The 27,604-nt window shown below is 39.3% G+C and overlaps 2 protein-coding genes and 1 long non-coding RNA gene across 3 annotated transcripts; 2 read left to right on the top strand and 1 right to left on the bottom strand.

Annotated features, from left to right (window-relative positions):
• The first annotated feature begins 705 nt into the window (after positions 1 to 705).
• LOC133662598 (uncharacterized) lies at positions 706 to 3,233 on the top strand. Its single transcript, XM_062066712.1, has 9 exons — positions 706 to 1,287; positions 1,387 to 1,507; positions 1,601 to 1,735; positions 1,822 to 2,142; positions 2,240 to 2,442; positions 2,541 to 2,700; positions 2,826 to 2,932; positions 3,025 to 3,102; positions 3,192 to 3,233. The coding sequence occupies exons 1-8, from the start codon at positions 778 to 780 to the stop codon at positions 3,040 to 3,042; spliced, it is 1,575 nt and encodes a 524-aa protein (XP_061922696.1). The 5' UTR covers positions 706 to 777; the 3' UTR covers positions 3,043 to 3,102; positions 3,192 to 3,233.
• Positions 3,234 to 3,457: 224 nt separating this feature from the next.
• On the top strand, positions 3,458 to 4,107 carry LOC133662655 (uncharacterized). The gene is made up of 4 exons (XR_009828128.1): positions 3,458 to 3,557; positions 3,647 to 3,709; positions 3,799 to 3,876; positions 3,982 to 4,107. It is a non-coding gene; the product is annotated as an uncharacterized LOC133662655 (long non-coding RNA).
• A 9,827-nt stretch (positions 4,108 to 13,934) lies between these two features.
• Positions 13,935 to 26,617, bottom strand: LOC133662597 (class I histocompatibility antigen, F10 alpha chain-like). The gene is made up of 6 exons (XM_062066711.1): positions 26,599 to 26,617; positions 25,416 to 25,697; positions 24,965 to 25,243; positions 14,983 to 15,291; positions 14,688 to 14,780; positions 13,935 to 13,984 (listed from the first exon to the last, which is right to left on the bottom strand). The coding sequence occupies exons 1-6, from the start codon at positions 26,615 to 26,617 to the stop codon at positions 13,935 to 13,937; spliced, it is 1,032 nt and encodes a 343-aa protein (XP_061922695.1).
• Positions 26,618 to 27,604: the final 987 nt, after the last annotated feature.

Here is a 27,604-nt window from a genome sequence, read left to right as displayed (position 1 = left end):
AACATTCTTAGAACATATCAAAAACTATCTGACACACACTACCCAAATATAATTTATGGAAACAGCGACTGTTAGGCTTTTACAAGTGTTTTTTTTCGCAAATGTACTTTTTATACAGTATGTTGTAACGTTTCCCTAACGTTCTGCGAACGTGTTGTGTTTTGTGAACAATCTGACGTCGGCTGAGTCAAGGCTGCACGCACAGTAGGTGGCGGTAATGCACACCACAAGGTTGCTTGCCAACCGCCATAAAAAATCAAAAGAAGAAGAAGAAGAAGAAGGCTGCACGCATGCGCGTTGAAGCTGTTCGGTGAGACAAAGAAGGACGAAGGCTAAGCTGCAAATTCCAGGATCCCGATATTCAGGCAATTGGGTGCGCCATCCATTTATCACAAGTAAGTAGATAGAAAGAGTGAAATACGAAGCACGTTTTTGTATAACAATTTCCAACCTACATGATTAATTTCAGACCATTTTACGGTTTTAGCGTTGTGTCAAATGCGCGCCATGCTCAACGGCCGGCGCTAACTAGCATACATTTCTCGTGCAGGTTGGCTGTTATAAAGTTTCCAAACTGACCAAAGACCAACAAATGACTTCTGAAGAAGGGTGGATCTATCTGTAGCCTAGTTAAACAATCATTTGCCCTGTCAGTGTCATGGTTTGAGGTCCATATGGCACGAATGCTGCCTGAACGTTCCGTGAACGTTATAGTTCCGTGTGGGCGATAATAGGGCAACCCATTTTCCTTGGGGTTTTTTTTATAGAATAAACACAATGAAGAAGTTTCAACAGAGGGCTTATAAGCGTAGATGGGCTGCCACAACTAGGCATTTGAAGAAGCAATGCCGACAGTCAACTTTAGAATTAGAGAGTGATGATAGCAAGCAAGAGAATGACACGACAATCTCAACTCCAGAAACAGTGACAACCCTTCAGTACATGGATGCTGCGGAGACTGCTTCCTGCACTGCCGCGGGTGCTGACAATGCCACCTACAGTGGCCCTGATAGTGATGAGCCTGATGAAAATGATGCTGATTGGAGACTAATCGACCATCATGTCACCTTGTCATCTGATTCAGAAAATGAGAGTGATAGTGACTGCTTTGAAGATCATTTGAGTTTGTTGGCAACCGAATATCATGTCAAACATAATGCATTGGACAGCCTTTTGAAGCTACTCAAGAAAGTTTTCCAGATGGCTCCTTCTTTTGTGGTCGTTGAGTTCCTTGGTGAACGTTCAGTCGCTGTTGTCCCAACCATATGGACAGAAGATGATGGAAAGGTTATTACTTTTTCTGAAAAGTATTGTGCATAGGCATAATATTGTAGCTTATTATTAATTATTATGTCATTCATCATGACTGGATTATTTTATCTTCAGAATAGCTTCTGCTATTGGCCAAGGCCAAATCCTACCCACTCCAGAATCCGGAAAGCTGAGATTCCTGACAAAGAAGTCTGGGATAGGCTGCCAATTCGGGTTTTCAGGAAAACATTGACTGGTAAGGGAATATTGTCAAAGTCATATCATGTATATTTGAAACAACATAAGTTAGATTCATCTTGAGTCATCAGCATACTTTGAAATTTTGCAGAAGACTTTGACAAGGCCCTTCAATACGAAAAACAAGCTGAAATGTTTTCGAGCCCAGAAGAAGTGTCAACCAAACGGAGCCACATCACCCCTGAACGTTATAGAAACGATGAGGAAGATGTGTTTGATGCTGACGGTATAGTCACTTTTCAAAGACTGTTTACTTACAATACTCAAACACTACTTAGTGGTGCATAAATTTTATTGTCTTCGTTGGTTTAGACGAAGAGGAAATTCGGCCAAAAAAGAAGTGCAGAAAAGAGAAACCACAGATCCTCGTCCAGGCACCCCCACTGCCAGAGCTCCCACCATTTAACTTTCCAATCTCCAGCGAGTACCAGACCACTTCAGCCAGTACCAGCCAATACCAGACCACTCCAAGGCATCCAGGCCGACCTCACAGCCCAGCGAGAAGCAGCACTTCCAGGCTCAGTCCAGACAGGAATAATGCATCCAGCTCAAGCCAGTACCAGACGACTCCAGCCAGTACCAGTCAGTACCAGACCGCTCCAAGAAGCAGCAGGAATGCCCTTGACAGTGAACGTTAGTTGGCTATTTAACTTTTGATAGGTGGTGTTAAACAGGCTGTTACAACGGGCAGTAATACGAATTACCTCTTTGACTTTTGTTGTCTTTGCAGTTTTACAGTTGAACATGAAAGTTCAAAATATACTTGAGAACCAGGGAGAAATTATGCGCATGCTGAGAGGGCTGGCAGCACAGTCTGTGGGGCCAGAAGCTGTGGATGTTCAAGATCTCATTGAGAAGCCTTTCGAGACTCTTGAGCAGCTGAAGGCCTTCTGTGAACGGCTCGACACTGATCTTCTGCTCAGAAAGCAGCTGGTAATTAGTTTTAATTCCCCACTGCAAAATTATCTTGCTCAGTTATCAAAAAACATGTTCTAATCAAGTACAATATTGTTGTTTATTTATTTGTATAGGTGAAAGCTCTTACTGCTCTTGGTGGGCAGAATTTGGCAGACACGGTGAGGACAATGCTGAGGAAAATTGCCACAAACAAAGTCCTGGAGCAGCTTGGCCTCCGTGGAAAGACAGGAAAAGTGGCGTTTGAGGACTTGCCCCTTTACAGAATAATAAATAGTAAGTATTAATAATAGGTTTGCATCTTTGAACATATGTTGCATGTATGCTCACAAGGTCGATCTAGCTGTTATTATTACAGTATTTATTCTAAAGGGAATTCTAAATTGTGCTGGTGATTCCAGAGGCATGCAGGGGTGTTTACAAGCAGACGACCACAGCTGAAGTGGATTGTGGGCTTGGAGAGGTCCTGAAACTGGCCACTTTTCGAAAGGGAGGTTCAAAATTTGAGGTACGGAGAAGATAAGATATCCCAATTTTGAATTCCATTTTATTGAAGTTCCACTGCATGTCTTTTGAATTTGCAATTATAACTACTTGCAGGAGAAGAGGAGGAATTAAGAGGGAGGACAAAAAAGGAAAAAGAAACAAGCAAAAGAACAGAGTGAGATGAGTGACCAGGTAAATGATAAAGTAATTATGCCAATGTTTTAATTCAAATAATGAAGATCCCAGTTCTGTGTTGAATTTGCAATTATAAATACTTGCAGGAAGCGACGGCGAAGAACAAGGATAAAGCCAAGAAAACGGACAGTGACATCTCACTGTCCGTTTTCTTGGCTTTTTGCAGGAAGCGACGGCGAAGAAGGGCAAAGGGAAGTGTACAAAGGAAAGGGACAGTGAGAGTGGCCAGGTAAGTAACTATGCCAATTTTTTAATTCAATTCATGAAGATCCCAGTTCTGTGTAAATTTGCAATTATAAATACTTGCAGGAAGCGACGGCGAAGAACAAGGATAAAGCCAAGAAAACGGACAGTGACATCTCACTGTCCGTTTTCTTGGCTTTTTGCAGGAAGCGACGGAGAAGAAGGGCAAAGGGAAGTGTACAAAGGAAAGGGACAGTGAGAGTGGCCAGGTAAATGATAAAGTAACTATGCCAATTTTTTAATTCAATTCATGAAGATCCCAGTTCTGTGTTGAATTTGCAATTATAAATACTTGCAGGAAGCGACGGAAAAGAAGGGCAAAGGGAAGTGTACAAAGGAAAAGGACAGTGAGAGTGGCCAGGTAAATGATAAAGTAACTATGCCAATTTTTTAATTCAATTCATGAAGATCCCAGTTCTTTGTTGAATTTGCGATTATAACTACTTGCAGGAAGCGCGAAGAAGAAAACAGGGAAAGGGAAAAGAACCGAGCAAACGGACTATAGTGAGACCAGTGAGCATTGAGCAGGTAAACAAGGAGTAAATTATGCCATGTTTTAATTGAATTCAATTAATCTACATTCCAGTGCTGTCTTTGTTGTATTTGTGAATATCTATAATTATTTACTTCCAGGAAGAGAACCAACAAGAAGGGGCAGGAGTACACTGACGCGCACGACCAAGACCACTGCATTCCATTTCTATTGTATTATAATTATCACTAATAAAGAATTAATTCTGTTGAAATCACTAATCACTATCACTAATAAAGAATTAATTTTGTTGAAATTTCTGTTTGAGTGTTATTCCTGACAATATAGCATAAAAACAGATGTAAATAGCATGTTCCTAAATAGTTCCCTAAACGTTCTAGCCAAACGTTCTTGGCTAACGTTCAGCTAACCAAGCTAGAACTCCACAACCTCACGTTCTTTGAACGTTATAAACTAACGTTCCCAGAACAATGCTACTACGTTCTCCTAACGTTCACATAACGTTCACTTGTTACCTGGGTTTACAGTATAATATAGAATCATTTTGGGGACTTGTTATGGTTTTGCGGAACTACTGTATTTATCACTGTGGCTTGTGCAGTTATACTTATGACCATGAGACGGAGCCATTATAATGATAAATAAATGATAAATGGGTTATACTTGTATAGCACTTTTCTACCTTCAAGGTACTCAAAGCGCTTTGACACTATTTCCGCATTCACACACACATTCACACACTGATGGCGGGAGCTGCCATGCAAGGCGCTAACCAGCAGCCATTAGGAGCAAGGGTGAAGTGTCTTGTCCAAGGACACAACGGACGTGACTAGGATGGTAGAAGGTGGGGATTGAACCCCAGTAACCAGCAACCCTCCGATTGCTGGCACGGCCACTCTACCAACATATTCCTTCAGAGATTTTTTTAATTATTATTCTGTTAAATTATTTTTATAAGGAAAAATAATGATTTATGTTATTTTTCTTTGTTTTATTTTTAAGACAAGAGTTATCCTAAGTTTCAAAGGTAAAATTTTAAAAATGTGAAAAACCCCTTTTGGTCAGGAGACACAACAGTAAATACATTTAATTCATACATAATACATATTAGAAATATATACATATACACAATAATTTAAGTTCTCATAAATAAATAGTTAAGTTATGTATGGTTTACCTATAGGAGATTAATGAGACGATCTCGTTTTTGTTTTAAAAAAAAAAAAAGATTGAAAATGTTTATCATAATTATTTTTTGTACTTTGTGAACACTTTAACGTAGTTTGAACAGTTTCTTGAACTGGATCATATAAGTGCTTTGTTTGATTTCCTTGCTTAATCCATTCCATAAATTAATTCCACATACGTATATACAAAAGAGCTTAAGTCTCAAGACAAAACTTTTCATTTGGCCCGCCGAACAACACCCAAATAGGCTTGATGAAACCATTCAAAACAGGGTTGCTCATGTATGCAGTACCCCCGCCACCCCGCAGAGGGCCAAAGCGATGCATATGTGTCAAAATGAAGCAGCAGTGGAGTCGAGGAAGATTGCACTATTGACCCTGAATAAAAGCTAAATAAATCGCGAAAATTAGACTTTTAACAGCGAGTGGACATCAAAGTAAGAATGTATTGAAATTGCATACTTTTTGATGTGTCTTTTGTATTCGTGGTCGTGTTGTTTTTTGGCTGTTTAACTCTGGCGATCGAAACTGGTAAATACATGTAACGCCGAATTTGACCAGCAGAGGACGACAAAGCAACACCTATAGTGTTTGCTGTGTGTATTAACACTAAACCTTCTATTTTATTTATGTAACATACACAATGGACAATATTTATGTAACATACACAATGGACATTATTTATGCAACATACACAATGTACTATATTTATGTAACGGCGACGGCGTGGCAAAGTTGATAGAGTGGCCGTGCCAGCAATCGGAGTGTTGCTGGTTACTGGGGTTCAATTCCCACCTTCTACCTTCCTAGTCACGTCCGTTGTGTCCTTGGGCAAGACATTTTCACCCTTTGCCTCTGATGGCTGCTGGTTAGTGCCTTGCATGGCAGCTCCCGCCATCAGTGTGTGTGAATGTGTGTGTGAATGGGTAAATGTGGAAATACTGTCAAAGCGCTTTGAGTACCTTGAAGGTAGAAAAGCACTATACAAGTACAACCCATTTATTTATTTACAATGGACAGTATTTATGTAACATACACAATGGACCATATTTATGTAACATACCCAATGGACATTATTTTTGTAACATAGACAATGGACAATATGTATGTTTGTAACATACACAATGGACATTATACTTTTGTAATGTTTATATTTTCAGTCTTACAAACCTACATAAAGGAAGACGTATAAAGAAATTAAGGCTGCAGCTAACGATTATTTTTCTATCGATTAATCTATAGATTATTTTTTTCGATTAATCGGTTAATCTATAGATTATTTTTTCGATTAATCTATAGATTATTTTTCCTTTTACCGATTATTTTTTTATTCAAAATGAAGATGAAAAAATAAATGTAGGCCCGTTTTTTCAAAAGTCATGGCTTTTATTTACAAAAAAAAAGAAGTATGGCCACTCAGTGAACATTGACAACAACATGACTAAATATTCTGTAACAATGTAAACATTTAAAACTTTTAACATTTAACAAAATTAAAAGTAGCTTATTTGCTTTTTAATGTGCAAATATAAAAGTCAACATCCAGTGCAAATCTTAATATTCTGCAATAGTATAAGCATTTCAAAAGTAAAAGTATTGCTTATTTTGCTTTAAAATGTGCAAAAATAAAGATAAACATCCAATACAAAAAAGTGCAAAACGAAATATTCTGTAACAACAGTGTAAACATTTCGACAAAAGTGAAAGTATTGCTTATTTGCTAAAATGTGCAAAAATAAAGATAAACATCCAATACAAAAAAGGGCCAATCTATATATTCTGGAGCACTGTAAACATTAAGTATTGCTTTTAAAATGTGCAAAATAAACATCCAGTCCAACACAGTACACAATAACCAATTCTACTCATTCCAGTGAGTGTCTAACAGTTGTAATGAAGAAAGGTTAGCATGTCTACATGCTTTGGTTCTTTTCTTGTTTACAATATTCCCAGCAGCTGAAAATAGGCGCTCAGAAGGGGTCGATGTGGCTGGAACTGAGAGCTAATTAGCCTTCACCTCAAGCCAGGATTGCGAGTGAGCTGAGCTGCAGTTTAAGTTTCTAGAAGGTCAACGGGCTCATAGTGATGTTACTAGTAGTTGACTGGGAGGTGTTTATTGTCATTTGGGGAGAGTCCGCTGCCTGATGCTCACCTGCTAAACACATATCTGCTCCACGCTGAAGCGCTGACTACATGCGCTCTGAATACGCACTGCTGATTGGCTGATAATGCTTCGTGTGTACCAATCAGATGGTTGTGTGGGTGGGACAATGCTGCGTGTGTACCAATCAGATGGTTGTGTGGGTGGGACAATGCTGCGTGTGTACCAATCAGATGGTTGTGTGGGTGGGACAATGCTGCGTGCTGAGACAGAGGCAGACGGAGCAAAGCAGCTTGTTAAGACTTTAGCTTAAGCTTAGAAACTCGTTCGGTACACCCCCGTACCGAACCGAAAGCCCCGTACCGAAACGGTTCAATACAAAACACGTACCGTTACACCCCTAGCAGATACAAATGACACATTCATGTTTTTGTGTAATGATGACAACGTATGCTCGCGCGGACGATTGACTAGTTGATGGTTTTCTTTCAAATGTTCGTTCATAGCCGTTGTGCTGCTATGATAGGCCATTTCCGCTCGACACAGTGTGCATACAACAACATTATTAGGCCGTTTATTGAAATACTCCCACACTTTTGACCACTTTTGGCATGCTTTTCCCCCCTCGCTCGCACCGCTCGCATCGTCTTCTTTGATCGTCTGCTTTGCGCTTCGCCATGACGGTAGTGTGACGTCATTATGCGACGCGTCGACGCACAAAAACGGCGTCGACGTATTTACATAACCGATGACGTCGACTACGTCGACGCGTCGTTTCAGCCTTAAAAGAAATAAAACTGAGGAAGAAAAATAATTCAAAAGAAGGAACATCAATGATCAACAAAACTTGGCTTCTGTTTCTTAATGCTGTTAACTATCTGTCGAGATGCACACATTGGGAACGAGTAGCGAGGGCCGAATAATGAATTTATTGACAGTGCAGTGTGAAAGCTGATGTGTTTACTTTATAAGTAAGTAAACACAGTCTGTGGAGGCACTTTCTGAAGAAACATCCACATTTTGATGTCCGGCCTCTGAGACCTTGGGGTCTAGAAACTGCGGCCCTCTTCATTATGTAGTTGAATAGCCCTGTCTTAAGTGTTGTACAAGCATACTAATGTTTAGATTAAATTGTCCTCTAAGGTTATATTTCTCTTCTTTAGTTGAGAAGAATTGGTGTACATTCTTGGGTAGCAGGTTATAGTTTGCTTTGTACATAATTTTAGCTGTTTGCAAATGCACCAAATCGTTCAATTTCAATATTTTTGGATTTAATAAATAAAGGGTTTGTATGTTCTCTACATCCAACATTATGTATTATTCCAATTAATCTTTTTGGTAACACAGTTAGTGAATGAAGCGCACATTTGTAATTATTTCCCCATATTTCTGCACAATAACTCAGATATGGCAACACTAGTGAGCAGTAGGGAATATGGAGTGATTTTTGGTCCAGAACACTTGCATTAGTTTACGCTACGTGGGCAGTTTGGACTTCGCTAATAATTGGCAACAAGCCAACCAGCTGTGTGCGCTTCTACATGTCTATAAGTGCATCGGAGGCGCTGCTAACTACATTATCTGTCACTCTTTATAGTCTGTGCAGATCCGAATGTTTGTTATTTAAATATTTACCTAAGTTTGAAGCCAAGGTTAAGTTAAAGTTAAAGTACCAATGATTGTCACACACACACACATGAGGTGTGGCGAAATTAGTCTCTGCATTTGACCCATTACCCTTGATCACCCCCTGGGAGGTGAGTGGGGCAGTGAGCAGCAGCGGTGGCCGCGCCCGGGAATCATTTTTGGTGATTTAACCCCCAATTCCAACCCTTGATGCTGAGTGCCAAGCAGGGAGGTAACGGATCCCATTTTTACAGTCTTTGATATGACTCACAACCTACCGATCTCAGGGCGGACACTCTACCCACTAGGCCACTGAAATGGTAATACTGTATTGTCACCTTTGGCAAGACAAGTGTAGTAGAATTTCTGACCTTTGAACTATATTTCATGTCTGTCAAGAATGTACGCTCATTCAATTGCTCTTCTATTCTGTGCCATTGAATGGACCGGGTGTGGGACAAAAGTGAATATTAAGTCGTGCCAACCTGTCTACAGAATGTTTTGATTGTCTAAGTATGATTAAGGGATTCAAGGATGTTGCAATAACAAACATGTCGAAGACCACAAGAGTGACGCACGAGAAAAAACAGAGTGACGCACGAAGAGACAGATAAAAATGGCAGGAGACCGGGACTGGAGAGAGATTGCTTTTTGTGAGTCCTCCGGAGGACGGCCGTTTGTTTGCAGGGACAAAACAATCCAACTTATGCACTTTTGACTATGAGAAAATAAAGTTGTTGTACTAAATTCACTTTTGTTGCTGTTTAAGCTCTGGACAATCCACTACACAAGTTTTAAAGTTCCACCTTTATCTGTAGTTTTGAAGCCCAAATACCTCCATGTTGTGCTTCACACACCTTTTTTATTAACCACTAGAATTGCTGTTTTTTTGCCATTCTTCCTCACCACACTGTTTCTGCTTGTATGCGCTCTTTGTGTGCACGTTGACACACAACATGCACCTTGACTCAACAATGTCACCACCGCGCGGCAGCATAAAAAAGTACCAGAATTTTTCAAAGGCAGTAATCCATCCATTTCCTACCGCTTTTCCCTTTCAGGGTAACCTGGGGTGCTGGAGCCTATCTCAGCTGCATTCGGAAGGAAGGCGGGGTACACCTTGGACAAGTCGCCACATCATCACAGGGCCAACACAGATAGACAGACAACATTCACACTCACATTGATATTAAATATATATTAACTATTAGTTAAGTGATTCTTTGGCGTACGCCAAATAATCGCTTGATTCATATTTAAAGGCCTACTGAAACCCACTACTACCGACCACGCAGTCTGATAGTTTATATATCAATGATGAAATCTTAACATTATAACACATGCCAATACGGTCGGGTTAACTTATAAAGTGACATTTTAAATTTGCCGCTAAACTTCCGGTTCGAAACGCCTCTGAGGATGACATATGCGCGTGACGTAGCCCGGGGAACAGAGGTATGCCTTCCCCATTGAATACAATACAAAAAAGCTCTGTTTTCATTTCATAATTCCACAGTATTCTGGACATCTGTGTTTGTGAATCTGTTGCAATTATGTTCATTGCATTATGGAGAAAGAAGCTGAGCAAGCAAAGAAGAAAGTTGTCGGTGCGAAACGGACGTATTTTTCGAACGAAGTCAGCAACAACAGTACACAGCCGGCGCGTCTTTGTTTACATTCCCGAAAGATGCAGTCAAAATGGAAGAACTCGGATAACAGAGACTCTAACCAGGAGGACTTTTGACTTCGATACACAGACGCCCGTAGAGAACTGGGACAACACAGACTCTTACCAGGATTACTTTGATTTGGATGACAAAGACGCAGACGTGCTACCGTGAGTATGCAGCTTTGGCTTCTAAACGCTTGATCGCTTGACCGTATGTGCCAACTTTTTTTTTGCGTATGTACGTAACTTTTTAAAAATATATAAGCTTTATGAACCTTGGGTTAGGTAAACGGTCTTTTGGGCTGAGTGATTGTGTGTGTTGATCAGGTGTTTGAATTGTATTGGCGTGTTCTATGGAGCTAGGAGCTAGCATAGGAGCTAGGAGTTAGCATAACAAAGACGTAGGTGTTTTTATGCAGGATTAATTTGTGTCATATTAAATATAAGCCTGGTTGTGTTGTGGCTAATAGAGTAAATATATGTCTTGTGTTTATTTACTGTTTTAGTCATTCCCAGCTGAATACCAGGTACCGTGAGTATGCAGCCTTGGCTGCTAAACATTTGATAGCTTGACCGTATGTGCGCGTCACGTACGTAACTTTTAAAAAATATATACGCTTTATGAACATTGGGTTAGGTGAACTGTCTTTTGGGCTGAGTGATTGTGTGTGTTGATCAGGTGTTTGAATTGTATTGGCGTGTTCTATGGAGCTAGGAGCTAGCAGAGGAGCTAGGAGCTAGCATAACAAACACGTAGGTGTTTTTATGCAGGATTAATTTGTGGCATATTAAATATAAGCCTGGTTGTGTTGTGGCTAATAGAGTATATATATGTCTTGTGTTTGTATACTGTTGTAGTCATTACCAGCTGAATATCAGGTACCGTGAGTATGCAGCCTTGGCTGCTAAACATTTGATAGCTTGACCGTATGTGCGCGTCACGTACGTAACTTTTTAAAAATATATAAGCTTTATGAACCTTGGGTTAGGTGAACAGTCTTTTGGGCTGAGTGATTGTGTGTGTTGATCAGGTGTTTGAATTGTATTGGCGCGTTCTATGGAGCTAGGAGCTAGCAGAGGAGCTAGGAGCTAGCATAACAAACACGTAGGTGTTTTTATGCAGGATTAATTTGTGGCATATTAAATATAAGCCTGGTTGTGTTGTGGCTTATAGAGTATATATATGTCTTGTGTTTATTTACTGTTGTAGTCATTCCCAGCTGAATATCAGGTCACCCCCGGCTCTCACAGCATCTTCCCTATCTGAATAGCTTCAACTCCCCACTAGTCCTTCACTTGCACTTTACTCATCCACAAATCTTTCATCCTCGCTCAAATTAATGGGGAAATTGTCGCTTTCTCGGTCCGAATCTCTCTCACTTCATGCGGCCATCATTGTAAACAATAGGGAACTTTGCGTATATGTTCAATTGACAACGTCACGCTACTTCCGGTAGGGGCAAGCCTTTTTTTATCAGATACCAAAAGTTGCGATCTTTATCGTCGTTGTTCTATACTAAATCCTTTCAGCAAAAATATGGCAATATCGCAAAATGATCAAGTATGACACATAGAATAGATCTGCTATCTCCGTTTAAATAAATAAAAATCATTTCAGTAGGCCTTTAAACACCGTGGTACTGTTCAAACTGATTGTAATGTTAGGGTGGACAAAAATATTAAATATATTTGTTAAATAAAACCTCTGCCTGGTTTTTAATGGATATAGAGAGCGAGAGTGACATCTTCTTGTGTGTAACAGTGGTTATAGACTAATGGCTTCTGAAAAGACACTTACTTTAATGTTGGAGCAGGAACTAACCATCCGTCCATTTCCTACCGCTTGTCCCTCTCGGGGTCGCTGGAGCCTAATCATTTTGACACAACGGTAATTGCTTCGAACTCTTACAAGACGTTAGCAAAGGTGGGCTGTGCAAAACCCCGGAAATGATGTGACAAGCTGACCAATCACGGCTCTTTTTTTGGTCAAACTTTATTTCAACAGAAAATATGACACAAATAAAGTCAAACAATCACAAAATGCAAGTCAACATCCATCCATCCATTTAAACATGTTTTTCAAAATATGTACATGAACATATTTTTTCTCTTTACTTTTCCAACAGTTTTTACAAATTGAAGCAAAAATCATTCAGAAAAAAAAGAATATACAAAAAAACATGAAACGTGCAAAGGACAAAAATTTCGAAAAAAAAAAAAAAGTCATTACTATGGTTTTTATTTTGTCTTCGATGGAATTTGTCTTTATGGTATTTTTTTACAATGTGGGAAGATTTCACAACTTTTTTGTTAGAGATGTCCGATAATGGCTTCTTTGCAGATATCCGATATTGTCCAACTTAATTACCGATTCCGATATCAACCGATACAGATATATACAGCCATGGATGTAGCAGGGGTGTATATTGTAGCATCCCGGAAGAGTTAGTGCTGCAAGGGGTTCTGGGTATTTGTTCTGTTGTGTTTATGTTGTGTTACGGTGCGGATGTTCTCCCGAAATGTGTTTGTCATTCTTGTTTGGTGTGGGTTCACAGTGTGGCGCATATTTGTAACAGTGTTAAAGTTGTTCATACGACACCCTTAGTGTGACCTGTATGGCTGTTGAACAAGTATGTGTTGCATTCACTTGTGGGTGTGAAAAGCCGTAGATATTATGTGTTTGAGCCGGCACGCAAAGGCAGTGCTTTTAAAGGTTTATTGTCGCTCTGTACTTCTCCTTACGTCCGTGTATCACTCCGTACGGCGGCGTTTTAAAAAGTCATAAATTTTACTTTTTGAAACAGATACCGATAATTTCCGATATTACATTATAAAGCATTTATCCGCCGATATTATCGGACATATCTACTTTTTGTTTTTGTCATCAATAGTGAACGCTGATGCTAAGATAAGATATTTTTTATGTGCACGTGAGCCGGTTTGATCAGTGTCAAAATAAAAGCACATGTTACAAAATAAATCCGACATTACGCCTGCAGTTGGTCAAGCTGATGGTCTTGTAGTCCATTCCGGTCTTGTGCGGGTCTACAATCGTCGGCAGCTCTTTGGTCTTGCCCGTGGTGGACAACAAACGGAATTTATTGACAGAGATGTGACACAATGTGATATTGATCACAAGCAGCGGTGATTCAAAGAAAGAGGAAATCCTTGTCATGATGTCAAGGTGATGAAACGTGAGCCCCGAATGATTTCATAGCAACCAACTTATTTTTCTAATCAAGCCTCCAACAGCCAAAGAAGAATCTATGGTATAACAAGAGAAGCAGTCGGATGAAGAAGAAAGCACATCTCCATCTCATCTCCAAGTGTGATGACGTGCCTCAGCCATGGAGACATCTCTCTGTGCACAAAGCATCCTGGAGGAAGAAGATGACTCAGCACATTCCCAACAAACACACATGAATCCAAGTTGAACATCTTCTTCACACAAAGTCCCAAGAACATTTAGAGATGCAAACAGTCCATGTGAGCTAACTCACCGCGTCCCACTCAGCCTTCAGCCGGCATGTTCTCGGGGAGCTCGGCCCCGCCGTGGCGAGCTGTGGGACAAACGCACCGTGAGCCGGTTACTCCCGCTAAGCAAACACCTCACACTGGTGGAGGAAGAACATCCAGAAGGTGGCTCATCACTCACATCAGATCTTTGAGGGGTGACTTAGAAACATCAAGAAGCAGAGTGCTGATCTTCTACTTCCTGACTAAGATACATTCTTGATGAGTCAGCAAACCTGAATGTGCACACTTGATGTCTCATATGGTCGATCCTCATCATGAGGACTCATGTCAAAAGTTCGATATAAAGTGTGGCATATTGATGGATGGAAACTCTGTCTTTTATTGTGAAAGTTGGGATTTTCAGGCTAAACTTGTCACAAACGTCTGCATCAGACCTTCATATGAGTGATGCTTCACCACGGCTTTGTTTCTTGCGGCTCAAAGAAAATATGTTTTACTTACGAGCTGGATCGTATTGGGCTGAAATGACAGAGAAACAAAAGGTGAAATGGACTTTTTCCTCACGTCACGCTGTGTTTCTATGTGAGAGTGGGTGCTCTGTCTCTGTGGATATTTGAGGAGGAGGAGGAGGAAGAAAAAGGAAAAAAAAGAATAAGAAAAAGGGGAAGAAGAAGAAAAAGAGAAAGGGTGAAAGAAGAAAAAGAAAGTGAAGAATGAAAAGAAAAAGAAGAAAAGAAGAAGAAAAAAAATAATGACAAGTAAAAGAAGGAAATCTGTGTTCCTCACCTTGTCTGTGTCGCCTGACGAGGAAGATGGCCGCCAGGAGGGCTGCCACAGCCACGACCGCCGCCGTGGCACCGATGGCGACGCTCCAGTGGTCTGTTGAGAGCAAAAAGCACAAGTGGAGTGACAAAGCATGAAGAGGAAACCTTCATGACTACTTTGCATGCAGACGTTAAGCGTTGTCATGGTGACATGGATTAATAATGGCGACATGGATCAATAACGGCCACACGGATCAATAATGGCGACAGGTGGACTTGTGATAGGAAACATCTCCAACTAAATGTGTCTTTCTCACCTTCATGGCTTGCGTTGCTCAGGATGCTTCTTCTCTCCAGCTTGGTGACCAAGTCCTCCTCGACGCCAGACAGCTGGAACACACATTCGTACTTGCCCTCCACGTCGGCCGTCACCTCCACTTTCAGCTCCACCGACATCTGGAAGGTTCCGTCGTGGTTGGGGAGCAGCTCTCCGTGCTCCACGTCCTCGAACATCTGCTCGCCGTCTTTCCTCCAAAACAGGTCGGCTAGGTCGGGGTAGAAACCTGTCGCCATGCAGGTGACCGGAGAGGACGGCGTCTTCTGGAGGAGGAACACCTCTGGAAGCTCTGCACAGGAAGTGATGTCACGTGTGGACAGAAGACAACGTGGAGAGAAGGTGTGAACGGAGGTGAAGATGGAGAGAAGGTGTGAACGGAGGTGAAGATGGAAAGAAAAGGACAAAAAGAAGATACAATGGAGAGGTGTGAACAGAGGTAAAATGGAGAGAAGTTGTGAACGGAGGTGAAGATGGAGAGAAGTTGTGAACGGAAGTGAAAATGGAGAGAAGTTGGAAATGGAGGTAAAGATGGTGTGAACGGAGGTGAAGATGGATGGAAGGTGTGAACGGAGATGAAGATGGAGAGAAGGTGAGAATAAATGTAAATATGGAAAGAAAGAGAATGAAGTTAAAGATGGAGTGAATGTGAGCATGAAGATGGAGAGAAAAGAGAGAGAGAAGGTGTAGTAGAATTTCTGACCTTTGACCTATAGTTCATGTCTGTCAAAAATGTATGCTCATTTTGATTTCTCTTCCTCTTCTGTGGGACAAAAGTGAACTTTAAGTCGTGCCAACCTGTCTAACTGAATGTGTTGACTGTCTGAAAGATTCGAGTTGTTATGGAACAGATAGGGAAAACAAAATAAGACATTGACGCACTAACAAGAGAGATAAGAAAGGGATAAAGCCAAACGAAGACAGTGTTTTGGGCACCATCTTCTCTTTCATGGTGACGGGCGCGCCCGGGGGGGAAACTTTCTGTGTGCTAGACAACTCAACCCAAACATTGTACCATTTGATTATGAGTAAAATAAAACTCTTGTGTTAAATCTACTTTGGTTCTCATTGACAACCTGGACTTTCCACTACAAAATTGGCGTCACGAACTAGGATGGTCCAGAACTCTGCAAGTCAACATCCGATCCGGCTTCTCTCTCAGGCAGACAACGCTTGCACGCGCGCATCTAATAAAAGGTAAGCTATTTTGCTTATTGTGTAAAAGTTGTCTGTCTGAAGAGAAACGGGATCGGTAAGATGAAAACTGAAATTTTTTTTTCATAAAAGATAGTTCTCCAAAAACAACCTAGACTGAGGCATGTGTTGGTTGGCTTGAGTTGTATTATATGTGATCATTTGTCTGTGTGTTTGTTGAAAACTTGTAATCTCTTGTTTTTAACAAATGGGGATTGTTGATAGAATTTTGGTGGTTTGGAGTGTAGAAGCATAGACGATGTGAGACGAAAAATTTCTTGGCAAGTACATGGTTAGCCGGAGTTGGACACAGCGAAATTTAAGGCAAGGTTGGCTAAACTGATGTGACATTTGGCCCACACAAATTTATGACGTCTATGAAGGTCCTACGTATCTGTCTATGTGGAAGCTGCAGCCGGGTAAAAAGCCTGATATAAGGTGATCGTTCAGTGACTCCGGTAGAGGAGATCAACTGAGCCAAGTTGTCACGAATTTGGAAATTTGCTGCAGTATAGATGGATAGAGTAAGGGCTCCATATGGTAGAGACTTGGTGAAACTATATGGACTGACCAGACACGATGTACTGTAGAAATTGAAAGGTGATTCCTGGAAATTCTACAGCGCCTTAGGCTGTTATCCGTGTTGGTCAGGAAGGAAAAGCAGGATTTGCTCCGCTGAATGGGTTAATCGCCATTATATGAGTAAGAATGACCTGCGTGTGTGTGTTATGAGACGGCCGATTCCACAAAAGCACGCGTGCATTAGTTGTTTATATTGGTCCGGACCAGGGGGGAGTGTTTTGTGGGATAAAAATGTGTGTTTTTAAATTTATATATATATATCTGCGTATTTTAATAACTTTTGTGTAGCACCTGGTTTCTTATCTGTTTTAATTCTCCCTCATGCTTTTGTGAGAGTTCCCTAACGCTTTTTTCGCACCCACGCTGATCTGCAAGAGCTGGGAAATTGTTGGTTATGTGTGTGCGTGTGAGAAAATAGACAAAGTTATGTACAGAAAACACATGAGTGAATGATCCATCCATATAATTATTTTCTTTCGCTTATCAAGAGGTTGGATCGCGGAGGCAGCAGCCTAAGCAGGGAGGCTCCCCCTCTTGGGAGCTGCGAGCTAATTCCAGTCATTTGAATTTGTTTTTAACTATACTGGTGATTGTGACTGTGCGATATTACAGTTGTTTTAATTTACCGGCTCTTGCTCGCTGGTAAATTCTCTGTGTGTGAGTGACTGTGTGACGCATATAAAAAAAAAAAAAGAGCTGGGAGACATTTTGAGATAAGAGTGTGTGCGTGTGACGAGGCTGTGTGAATGACAGCTGCGTGAGGCATTAGTTCGAAGAGGAGTGACACATAGCATTGAGCTAGGTTGGCATTGTTGCTTATCTGATCCATCCAGTTTCTGTGTGGAAGTTGAGACAAACACACACGCACGAACATCATAGATTAGGACACATTGTAACTTTGAATTAATAGTTATACAACAAATAAATTAATAATATTGAATTTAAATTTGATAAAGATAAATTGATTATACATTGACGTTTTAAATTTTTTAGGAATAAACACACAATAAAATAAAAGTTAAATTTATATTCTAATACATCTAAGGGCATCTGTGAAACATAGAGTCTGAAGAAGTACAGATAAGAGCCACTCAGCGCCATTGTCAAAACAAAACGTAGAGAAGCGTTAAACAAATTCTAATCAGAAGGAAGACAGACCAAAATATGAGAACTTAAGTAAACAGACAGCAAGTAAACCAGAAATAATAATGTAAATAAATAACAAAGAAAGCAAATTTCTATGTGACATTGGTGCATGTAGAATTACATGTAGAGAATAAAACTAAATGGAAATAACTGTCTGCAAGATGAGCATGACGTCATGAATTGTGCTCGGGTTAGTAATAGATAGATAGATAGACAGATAAAACGTTATTGATTCCTTCAGGAGAGTTCCCTTTGGAAGAAGAACTAAAAAGTAAACAGTAACTAATAAGGGTATAAATGGAAACAAAATAGATTCTATTAAAAGAGAAACTAGGCATTAACGACCATGATATAAAAAAAAGTATTGCACTGTTAATGTTTTGCATTCCCTGTCATTATAGCCCCCCAAAGAGGAGTTGTACAGTGTAATGATGTATGAGACAAAGGATTTTTCATAGGCTAAACCAGTAGTTCTCAAATGAGGGTATGGTGTTTCCGCCCGGACAAAAAAGGGAGGTACTTGAAGGTATGCCAAGGGGTACCTGAGATTTTAAATATTTTAAAATGCAGACAATAAAAATAAACACAGTACGGACGTTAAAAGTTAAAAGATTAAAAGATTTAGCTGAAAGATAAGGAGAAACGTGAATAAAAACATTCCTTTATTTTGGAGAGTATCACGCACAGCAGGAGGTCAGAGTGCACGCATGACAGCTTGCTCGCGCCTACTGATAGACAAATGATAGGTTAAATTAACTTATACATAATCTTTAAGTGAATTAAAAGGGTACTTAAATACACATGAAGTAGTACGTATAATCTTTGAATTAAGGTTATTGATTAGCAATTAATGGGATAGTTAAGACTGTAATTTTAAAACGTGATATGCAAATTGAACTAACCGAGAGGATATGAAAACGATGGGTGTACATGTTTTGAGTTCCAAATTCTGGAGGAAAAAACCTCAACAAAACGTAAAACCATACAGACGGACTTGGGTGGTAGCCACGGGTGCCCTAGGTCAAGCAAGGGTGGAAAGGATGTGCAGCCGGGGGACTGCCAGCTTCTCTGAACAAGACAAGCTCCAAAGTTGTAGCCAGAACATGCTCACAAAAAATACAGGTGTGACAGCAGGACGAACAGCAGGATACAAACAGACCCCTGCTGGACATAAGTGTCAACGGACAATGTTCAACACAATCTTTGAAGCATTCCTTTGTGGTCAACCTGCACACACCTTGTAATGACCTGCTTACGAACTGTGCCCTGACATTCAATACTGCACAGAAGGAACTTCCTGATGTTGCCTGACAGCACGACATCAGCGGACAACTAATAGGGACGCCTCCCAGGAATGAGTGGAAGACGGGGACTGCTCCAACTGTCCTAGCGCTGGCTGACGGAGGTGCGTCCGTGTGTCCTGCCACCCAAACCGCAAAATTGTATGATCACCAATTAGACGACTCATAATAGGAGCCTTTTGACTCTTATATATGGTGGGACTCAAGGTATGGCCGCTCATGTGAACTATCCTTAAAACAATTAGAATGGTATAAGATGGACAACTAATGTCCCACATTGTTCCCTCTGTCCTGCCTACGAAACAAAAAAAAAAATTTAGGTCAAATGATAAAACAGGGCGTAGCTGCCGCTGATTGAACCGATACGCAAATCAATTATTTCGGTTGTCTGTTAAAAACATAGCTATTGGTTGCAATTTGGACATTTCTGCTGTAGGCTACAAAGAGCTAGCAGCTACACAACAGCTGAGCTAAAACAAAATTTAAGCATATCAAATATTTATAGTTGTTTATTACATACACAAAGTCGCAGAGAGACAGAAGTCTGTAGAAAGTATTCAGTAACAAACGTGTCCGCATTAATAAACTTTCTACCACAGGAAATATACTGAACAAATACAGCAGTTACTGTCAGACTCTAATCCGGATTACCTTGTCTATCAGAGACATGGTTAAAACCCACAACAACTTTTGTTCTAATTAATGTCCCGGGGGACAAGATTACAGAAAAGACAGATCGAGTGACAAAGGGGGGAGGAATTATGATTTATGAAAGGGAAAACATTAAAAGTAGATCAATTTGAGTATGCTGAAATCAAAATCACATTTTCCTCAGAAATGTATTTCAAGGTAATTGTAGTATACCGACCGACCACAGCTAAAGACATTTTTCTTGATTCATTTTCAGACATCCTCAAACAGCATAGTATGACAGAAGTAACGTCATGGAGGACGTTAATCTGGACTGGTTAAATAAAACACGTAGAAAGAAACTTAAGGATATTATAAACGGCTTCTACATGATACAAATGATAAGCAGCCCTACTAGAATTACAATTGGATGACAAAAATTAAAGAGAACATCTGTAAATACACGAATACAAAACCAGAAAGAAGAGTGTTAAAATAAAAATACCATTGGATTCTAATAAAGACATGAGGACTCAGCTCTCATAAGAGCAATTAAAAAACAGGTCTAAATACAGATCGTATGATTTAAAAGTTTGGAGGAACAAAAGTTACAATGTTTATGCGGAAGTCTAAGGCTGACTTTCACTTAGAATTAATCAAAGCTGTAAAAGGGAACATTAGAAAGTTATGGAAAACCAGATACAAACTTACGGAAAGAGAGCAAACAAGAAACAACACTATAACATTGGATATCAATGGCGCTACTATCGCAGACAGTCTGGACATAAGTGGTAATTTTGATGAACATTTCATCCAGTAATTAACAAATGAAACAAAGTTAAACAAAATCTTCGCTGCATTATCAGACTCACGATCTAGAGATATATATATGGGTTGGACACTATCTTCCTAAAAACATATAAGGATTGTATTATTGCTCGTATAACAACGATTGATAAATAAATCAATAACGGAAAACACTTTCCCTACCACGTCGAGAAACTGCTACTATGATTAAATCCATAAAGCAGGAAATAAAGAAGACCAGAACATGTACAGACCAATTAGCTTTCTCCACGTTATAACAAAAGGAATAGAACATTTGAAATTAAAAAGTGGCTTTGGAGCAATCAAGGCTGCTCAGACGGTCACTAAGAGGGGCATTATGTTGACACATCAATTTAATGAGTATTATATTTATCTATGAGAGCATTTTTGTTGTAAATTGTGAGGTATGGCTGTTAAAATCTTGGTTGTTGTTACGAATGATGACAGATGTGAACAAGAGCATGTATGGTCTTTGTGTGATGATGTCAATAAGGTGTGGTTGTATTGTATGGTAAGTATGTGTCCATGAAGGGGCATTTGGTGACTTTTCTTATAATTGAATACATGATACAGTATGATTATTTTTGATTAATTATTGATTATTATGAATGTATATATTTATTATGATTAATTAGTGTCATAATTTTATTGCTTGATTTGTGGATCCCTTTAATTTAGGTAGCCAGGGACTACAGATGGAAAGTAGCTATTTAGATATAATCTGGTACAGAACATATCTGTTTCTGAACTTAATGTTTCTGTGCATTGTCCCATCATAGATAGACTAAATTAAATACAACTATTTAGTGAATTATTGAGGCCACAATAATTCACTAGGTGTTGTGAAATATCAAAGTACTATTGCAAAAGCGAACAGTGACCTCAAACATGACCTGTCCTCCGCCTCTGTTCTTGCTGCACTTGACTATCAGCTGTCTTTTCTTTTTCTTGGATGTTTCTGAAACTACTAATACTACTACTACTACTACTATTACTATTACTACGACTAACACTGTCCCTGTGAGAGGGACAGAGGGGGGAGGTGAGTTTGGATTGGGTCAAGTTTGAGCGTGTTGAGGTTTTATTTAATCGATATGATCAAGGATAAAGGAACGTAATGATTTAGATTGACAATTGCAGTGGTTGGCGAAAGCAACCCCAACCTCAAAGGAGGGTGCCAATTCAGTAATTAAATATTTTGTGAATGATCTAATATCCCGACATGGTTTCCCCAAAAAGATTAGGTCAAACAACGGCACCTATTTTAAGAAAACAGGTTATCATCTTCAGTCACAAGATCAGCACTTCTCAGGACCAGCAGCTTCCTAGGAAGGTGGAAAGACCATGAGACCAAAATGGTAAGTTTGCAAAATGTAGAATTTGTGTGCCAGTTCCTCTGTGCAGATTTGAGGATGAAAGCAGCCACTCCAGATTCCCTTGCACTCGCTAAGAGGGGCACGGTCAAAGCCGATCCAGGACCAACACCCGATACCTGACTGGAAGGAACCGAGAGGAGAGACAACACCTTGCCAGCGATGACGAGAACAACTAAGGTTGCCAGCCAATGTGTCCACCGGGACTCCAGCAGCTGTGGAAAGAAGTGTCGGGAGTGCCGAAGCAGCGAGGAGGCGTTGAAGCAAGCCGAGGGCCTGGACCAAAGCCCCAACGCCCCATACTTTGCCCCGCCTTCCCCAAAGCCCCATACTTTTCCCCAATTTCGGCCAGCACGGACATGCCATTAAACAGTCTGCCCAATGGACTGAACCACACCCCAAGAACAGACAGAGACAGACTGTTTGAGTGGATCTCTTTCTTCACCAAGGCAGCCAAGAGCCCAACGAGGTGTCGGCAGGCCACCAGCCTGAGGCACCACCGAGCCATCCATACGAGCACTAGTCGAACATGGACTCATACGAAATTCAGTTGTGTGTACAAAATCAATTGGTAACTACATTCATTGCAAATGCCGGGAAAAATAATAATGCAACAGCTTACAGTCATAAGTCTATATTAATTCTAAACCAGATCTTGTTTGATTCATTATTAATGTGAAAATACATATTGAATAAGCATATATATATTCATCTAATTATGTTCATGATCAAAGTATTTTGGTATTACGTTACTAACTCAAAGGGTAGGCCACTAATTGTGTTCTGTGAGATGGTTTTACTGCAGGCTGGTAACAGCGATCGCTCTGAAGGAGGGTCATAGACGGAATTTTTGCCTCGTATAAAAACATTGAGGTTTTTGCCTCTATCTGCGGTAGAGATTTAATTTAGTGGTCTATATCAGAAATTGTTTTGGTCCAGGGTCTTAAGACCCTGGAAGGCGGGTATGTAGTAGAATTTCTGACCTTTGACCTATAGTTCATGTCTGTCAAAAATGTATGCTCATTTTGATTTCTCTTCCTCTTCTGTGGGACAAAAGTGAACTTTAAGTCGTGCCAACCTGTCTAACTGAATGTGTTGACTGTCTGAAAGATTCGAGTTGTTATGGAACAGATAGGGAAAACAAAATAAGACATTGACGCACTAACAAGAGAGATAAGAAAGGGATAAAGCCAAACGAAGACAGTGTTTTGGGCACCATCTTCTCTTTCATGGTGACGGGCGCGCCCGGGGGGGAAACTTTCTGTGTGCTAGACAACTCAACCCAAACATTGTACCATTTGATTATGAGTAAAATAAAACTCTTGTGTTAAATCTACTTTGGTTCTCATTGACAACCTGGACTTTCCACTACAAAGGTAAAAGTGGAGAGAAAAAAGAAAGAATGAAGGGGAAAAGAGAGAATGAAGGTAAAGATGGAGAGAAGGTGTGAGTGGAGGTAAAGATGGAAAAAAAGAAGAATGAAGGTAAAGATTGTGAGAAGAAAAAGAATGAAAGAAAAGATCAGAGAAAAAAGTGAATGAAAGTAAAGATGGAAAGAAAGAAGAGAATAAATGTAAAGATTGAGAAAAAAAGAATGAAGGTAAAGATGGAGATAAAGAGAATGAAGGTAAAGATGGAGAGAAGGTGAGAATGAAAGTAAAGATGGGGAAAAGGTGAGAATAAAGGTAAAGATTAAGAGAATGAAGGTAAAGATGGAAATAAAGAAGAGAATAAAGGTAAAGATTGAGAAAAAAAGAATGAAGGTAATGATGGAGAGAAAGAGAATGAAGGTAAAGATGGAGAAAAGGTGAAAATAAAGGTAACGATGGAAAGAAAGAAGAGAATAAAGGTAAAGATTAAGAGAATGAAGGTAAAGATGGAAAGAAAGAAGAGAATAAAGGTAAAGATTGAGAAAAAAAGAATGAAGGTAAAGATGGAGAGAAAAAGAATGAAGGTAAAGATGGAGGGAAGGTGAGAATAAAAGTAAAGATAGAGAAAAGGTGAGAATAAAGGTAAAGATGGAAAGAAAGAAGAGAATAAAGGTAAAGATGGAAAGACAGAAGAGAATAAAGGTAAAGATTAAGAGAATGAAGGTAAAGATGGAAAGAAAGAAGAGAATAAAGGTAAAGATTAAGAGAATGAAGGTAAAGATGGAAAGAAAGAAGAAAATAAAGGTAAAGATTGAGAAAAAAGAATGAAGGTAATGATAGAGAGAAAGAGAATGAAGGTAAAGATGGAGAAAAGGTGAGAATAAAGGTAAAGATGGAAAGAAAGAAGAGAATAAAGGTAAAGATTAAGAGAATGAAGGTAAAGATGGAAAGAAAGAAGAGAATAAAGGTAAAGATTGAGAGAAAAAAAAGAATGAAGGCAAAGATGGAGAGAAAGAGAATGAAAGTAAAGATAGAGAAAAGGTGAGAATAAAGGTAAAGATGGAAAGAAAGAAGAGAATAAAGGTAAAGATGGAAAGAAAGAAGAGAATAAGGGTAAAGATTGAGAAAAAAGAATGAAGGTAAAGATGGAGAAGGTGAGAATGAAAGTAAATATGGAGAAAAATAGAAAATTAAGGTAAAGATGGAAAAAAGGTGAGAATAAAGGTAAAGATGGAAAGAAAGAAGAGAATAAAGGTAAAGATGGAAAGAAAGAAGAGAATAAAGGTAAAGATGGAGAGAAAGAAGAGAATGAAGGTACCGATGGAGAGAAAGAAGAGAATGAAGGTAACGATGGAGAGAAAGAAGAGAATGAAGGTAAAGATGGAGAGAAAGAAGAGAATGAAGGTAAAGATGGAGAGAAAGAAGAGGACGGAGAGAAAGTGACAAAGAAAAGTATAAAGAGACAGAGTGTAATGTCAGTAATGTTCCTATAGGGGGCGTGCTAACATGTTAAAAGGTGAAAGTACAAGGTGTGTTTTTACCTGTTCTCATTAGGACCTCCTTGCCATACTTCACATACTTCTTCAGGTAAGAAGGACATTCCTCAGTGTAGTAATACTTATGGTTGCTTATTAGATGTGTGTCCTGGTCCCACTTGAGTTTGGTGGGGAAAGCTTGTTGTTTTGCTGCAGTCCATGTCCATGTCTTCATGTCCAACGATATGAAATCTTCTCCATCATAACCTTCCTGCTCCCAACCTTTAACTTCATCAGTCTCATCATTCCATTCACATCCATACATCCTCTGGACAATGTGAACACCTGAGAGACACAAAGTGTTGTAAAGCAGAGTGAAACACACACAATGTGTTTTATGTAGAATATTATGGGATGGACAGAGACAAGTGTCAGTGCAGTAATGTGTGTTTTTACTACAGTATAAAAAGAGTACATCAAATATATTTGAATAGTAGAAAGTTCAAGATAAACAAACCTCCAGTATGGTTGAAACGCTTCTTAAGAATTTCAATGTTGACTTTGTCGACTTGCTCAGCAACAACAAAGTTCTCTGTTTGTCTCTGCCAGTAGTTTGGATCCTCTTCTGTGATTTGGTTCATCCAGTCCTGTTTGGCTTCTGCTTTCCTGCTCTCGCTGTCACAGTAATCAATCTGGACTTCATCAACATAACCAACAATCACAAACTCTGGGAAGTTTGGAACTTGAGAGGACGAAGTGTAGAAATACTTCAGCGTGTGAATCACTGAAAGAAGAACAACTTTTTATTATTTTGTGTCATGTTCAACAATCTTGCAGTGTGAATATTTGATGTCATTCAGTCTTCAGTCGGGTCTTAAAGTGAACATCAAACACTGCCAGACATCACAGTCTACAGTCACATGGTGTCTATGAAAAATACAACACAATAATAATATTACTAACATTTATTTTAATAAGCCATCTGTTGACAGTTTGTACATTTTGAAAATAAACGTATTTTTTTTCTCCAATGGAGGATGAATAATGTCAAGTACAAATGTGTAGACGCACAAAGTTGTACACAACCTCAACACACAGACTAATAACTACTTTCATTTCTCAATAAATATTTTACATTTATGTCACAGGAGGTTAAATAAATTGTTTAACCTTTAATAACAAGTTTGTATTTTTCAAAATTATTTGTGTATATCTAAACATTTGTTTAGGCATTTTGTTTGTCCTAATTAAAAGAAAAGACATCAATTATTTTCACATCATTTGTATGAGCTTTTTTGGTGGGAAATGATATGTTCAATAAATCCCATTCAAAGTTTAAACAAATGATAAAACACAAAAATAATATTGATGTATTTCAGGAGAATTTCCTCAGTCACAGTTAAATTAAAGATGACAGGAAAGTGAGGGAATTTGTTCAAGTTGAACAACAATGAAGATGAAAACAATGACGTTATTCTTGTTATCTCAAAGTAAAAAATGTTAGGATTAAAAATAAATGACAGGTTATATTTTGTAAATAAATATGTTTCAAACGAATCATGATAAGGTAATAATAAGCTTGATTAAGATAAGAACGAGTATAATTAATAAGTAGAAACTCACAGAATAAGTGGAGGCACAAAGAGGATTTATGAATAATGTTTATAAATGTATTTTTTTTTTTTAAAAGGAGGACTTACCAGGCGCCCCGCTGTGCATTTGCACGACCAGAAGACAGAATAAAAACAAGTTCATGATGTCAGCACAAAATAAAAAGATGTTTTCCACTTTTAATCCCGCAGAGAAAGACAAACTGACTAACAACCAGGAAACACCAACAAGGAAGTGTCGAGGCTCTTTTAAGAATGCGCCACCTGAGCCAATGAGGAGTCAGCATTTTGTGACGTCAACGTTGATAGAGAGCGCCCCTTGTGGCCATGTTAGGTAAATGCTTGAGTAGCGTTTTCTGGGAAATCACGTGACCTGACAAGAAAAACCGGCGCGTCAAGTTTGCAGCCAAATTTCCCTATCAGAGGTTTGTTTTCTTCTAATGTTCACCAACTTATTTATTGGATAGAAAGAAAGAGGAAGGAAGATTAAATTTAGAGTTAAAAGTAATGAAAATGTTGAACATCCAATCAGTGATCGTATTATAGTCCTCTCAAGAAAGCATACAAATAATGATTGACAGGGCAGAAAGTGCGTCCCCACTTTTCTTCTTTTTATTTCACTTCTGAGTTTGAACCTCCATTATGTCTTCCAAGCGTAAGGCGTCCCTGGTGGTGTAACGGGACACGCTTCTGCCTTGCATGGGTTCGATTCCCGGACAGTGTTGCATCGAGAAGGGCAACCGCTCTTATAACTAACTTGAAAGCATTCATGCGATTGATCAACGTGCTGAAAGTGGGGAAAAGTGTGAGGCAGACGCTTTTGGTGGGCAAATCATCAAAGAAAAGGAAAGTGAAAGTAAAATTAGACACGGTGAAGCCAAACATTGACTGCTGTTATCTTTATGCCACTGTCAAGTAAGGAAATGTTGGCAAAAAACACTTACAAGCTTATTTGACTTTGACGCAATTAATGTTTTGAAAATGTGGACTATTTAATATAATAATACATATATTTTATTAATACAATAATAAAGTAATACGTTTGGGGATGTGTAATATTGTTTGTCTGAATATACTGAATGTTTTCATCTTGGAA

The sequence above is a fragment of the Entelurus aequoreus genome, linkage group LG12 (assembly GCF_033978785.1).
Source record: "Entelurus aequoreus isolate RoL-2023_Sb linkage group LG12, RoL_Eaeq_v1.1, whole genome shotgun sequence".
Classification (NCBI taxonomy): domain Eukaryota; kingdom Metazoa; phylum Chordata; class Actinopteri; order Syngnathiformes; family Syngnathidae; genus Entelurus; species Entelurus aequoreus.
This window is presented reverse-complemented; position numbering and strand designations above follow the sequence as displayed.

What these genes read in the sequence shown, in the direction of transcription:
- LOC133662598 (XM_062066712.1), top strand. Translation starts at nt 778, where the DNA reads ATGAAGAAGTTTCAACAGAGGGCTTATAAGCGTAGATGGGCTGCCACA. An exon ending in TTTCAGGAAAACATTGACTG is followed by an intron (nt 1,508 to 1,600) that starts GTAAGGGAATAT and finishes GAAATTTTGCAG; the next exon opens with AAGACTTTGACAAGGCCCTT. An exon ending in GAATGCCCTTGACAGTGAAC is followed by an intron (nt 2,143 to 2,239) that starts GTTAGTTGGCTA and finishes TTGTCTTTGCAG; the next exon opens with TTTTACAGTTGAACATGAAA.
- LOC133662597 (XM_062066711.1), bottom strand. An exon ending in GGAGGTCCTAATGAGAACAG is followed by an intron (nt 15,292 to 24,964) that starts GTAAAAACACAC and finishes CTTCCTGTGCAG; the next exon opens with AGCTTCCAGAGGTGTTCCTC. An exon ending in GAGCAACGCAAGCCATGAAG is followed by an intron (nt 14,781 to 14,982) that starts GTGAGAAAGACA and finishes TGCTCTCAACAG; the next exon opens with ACCACTGGAGCGTCGCCATC.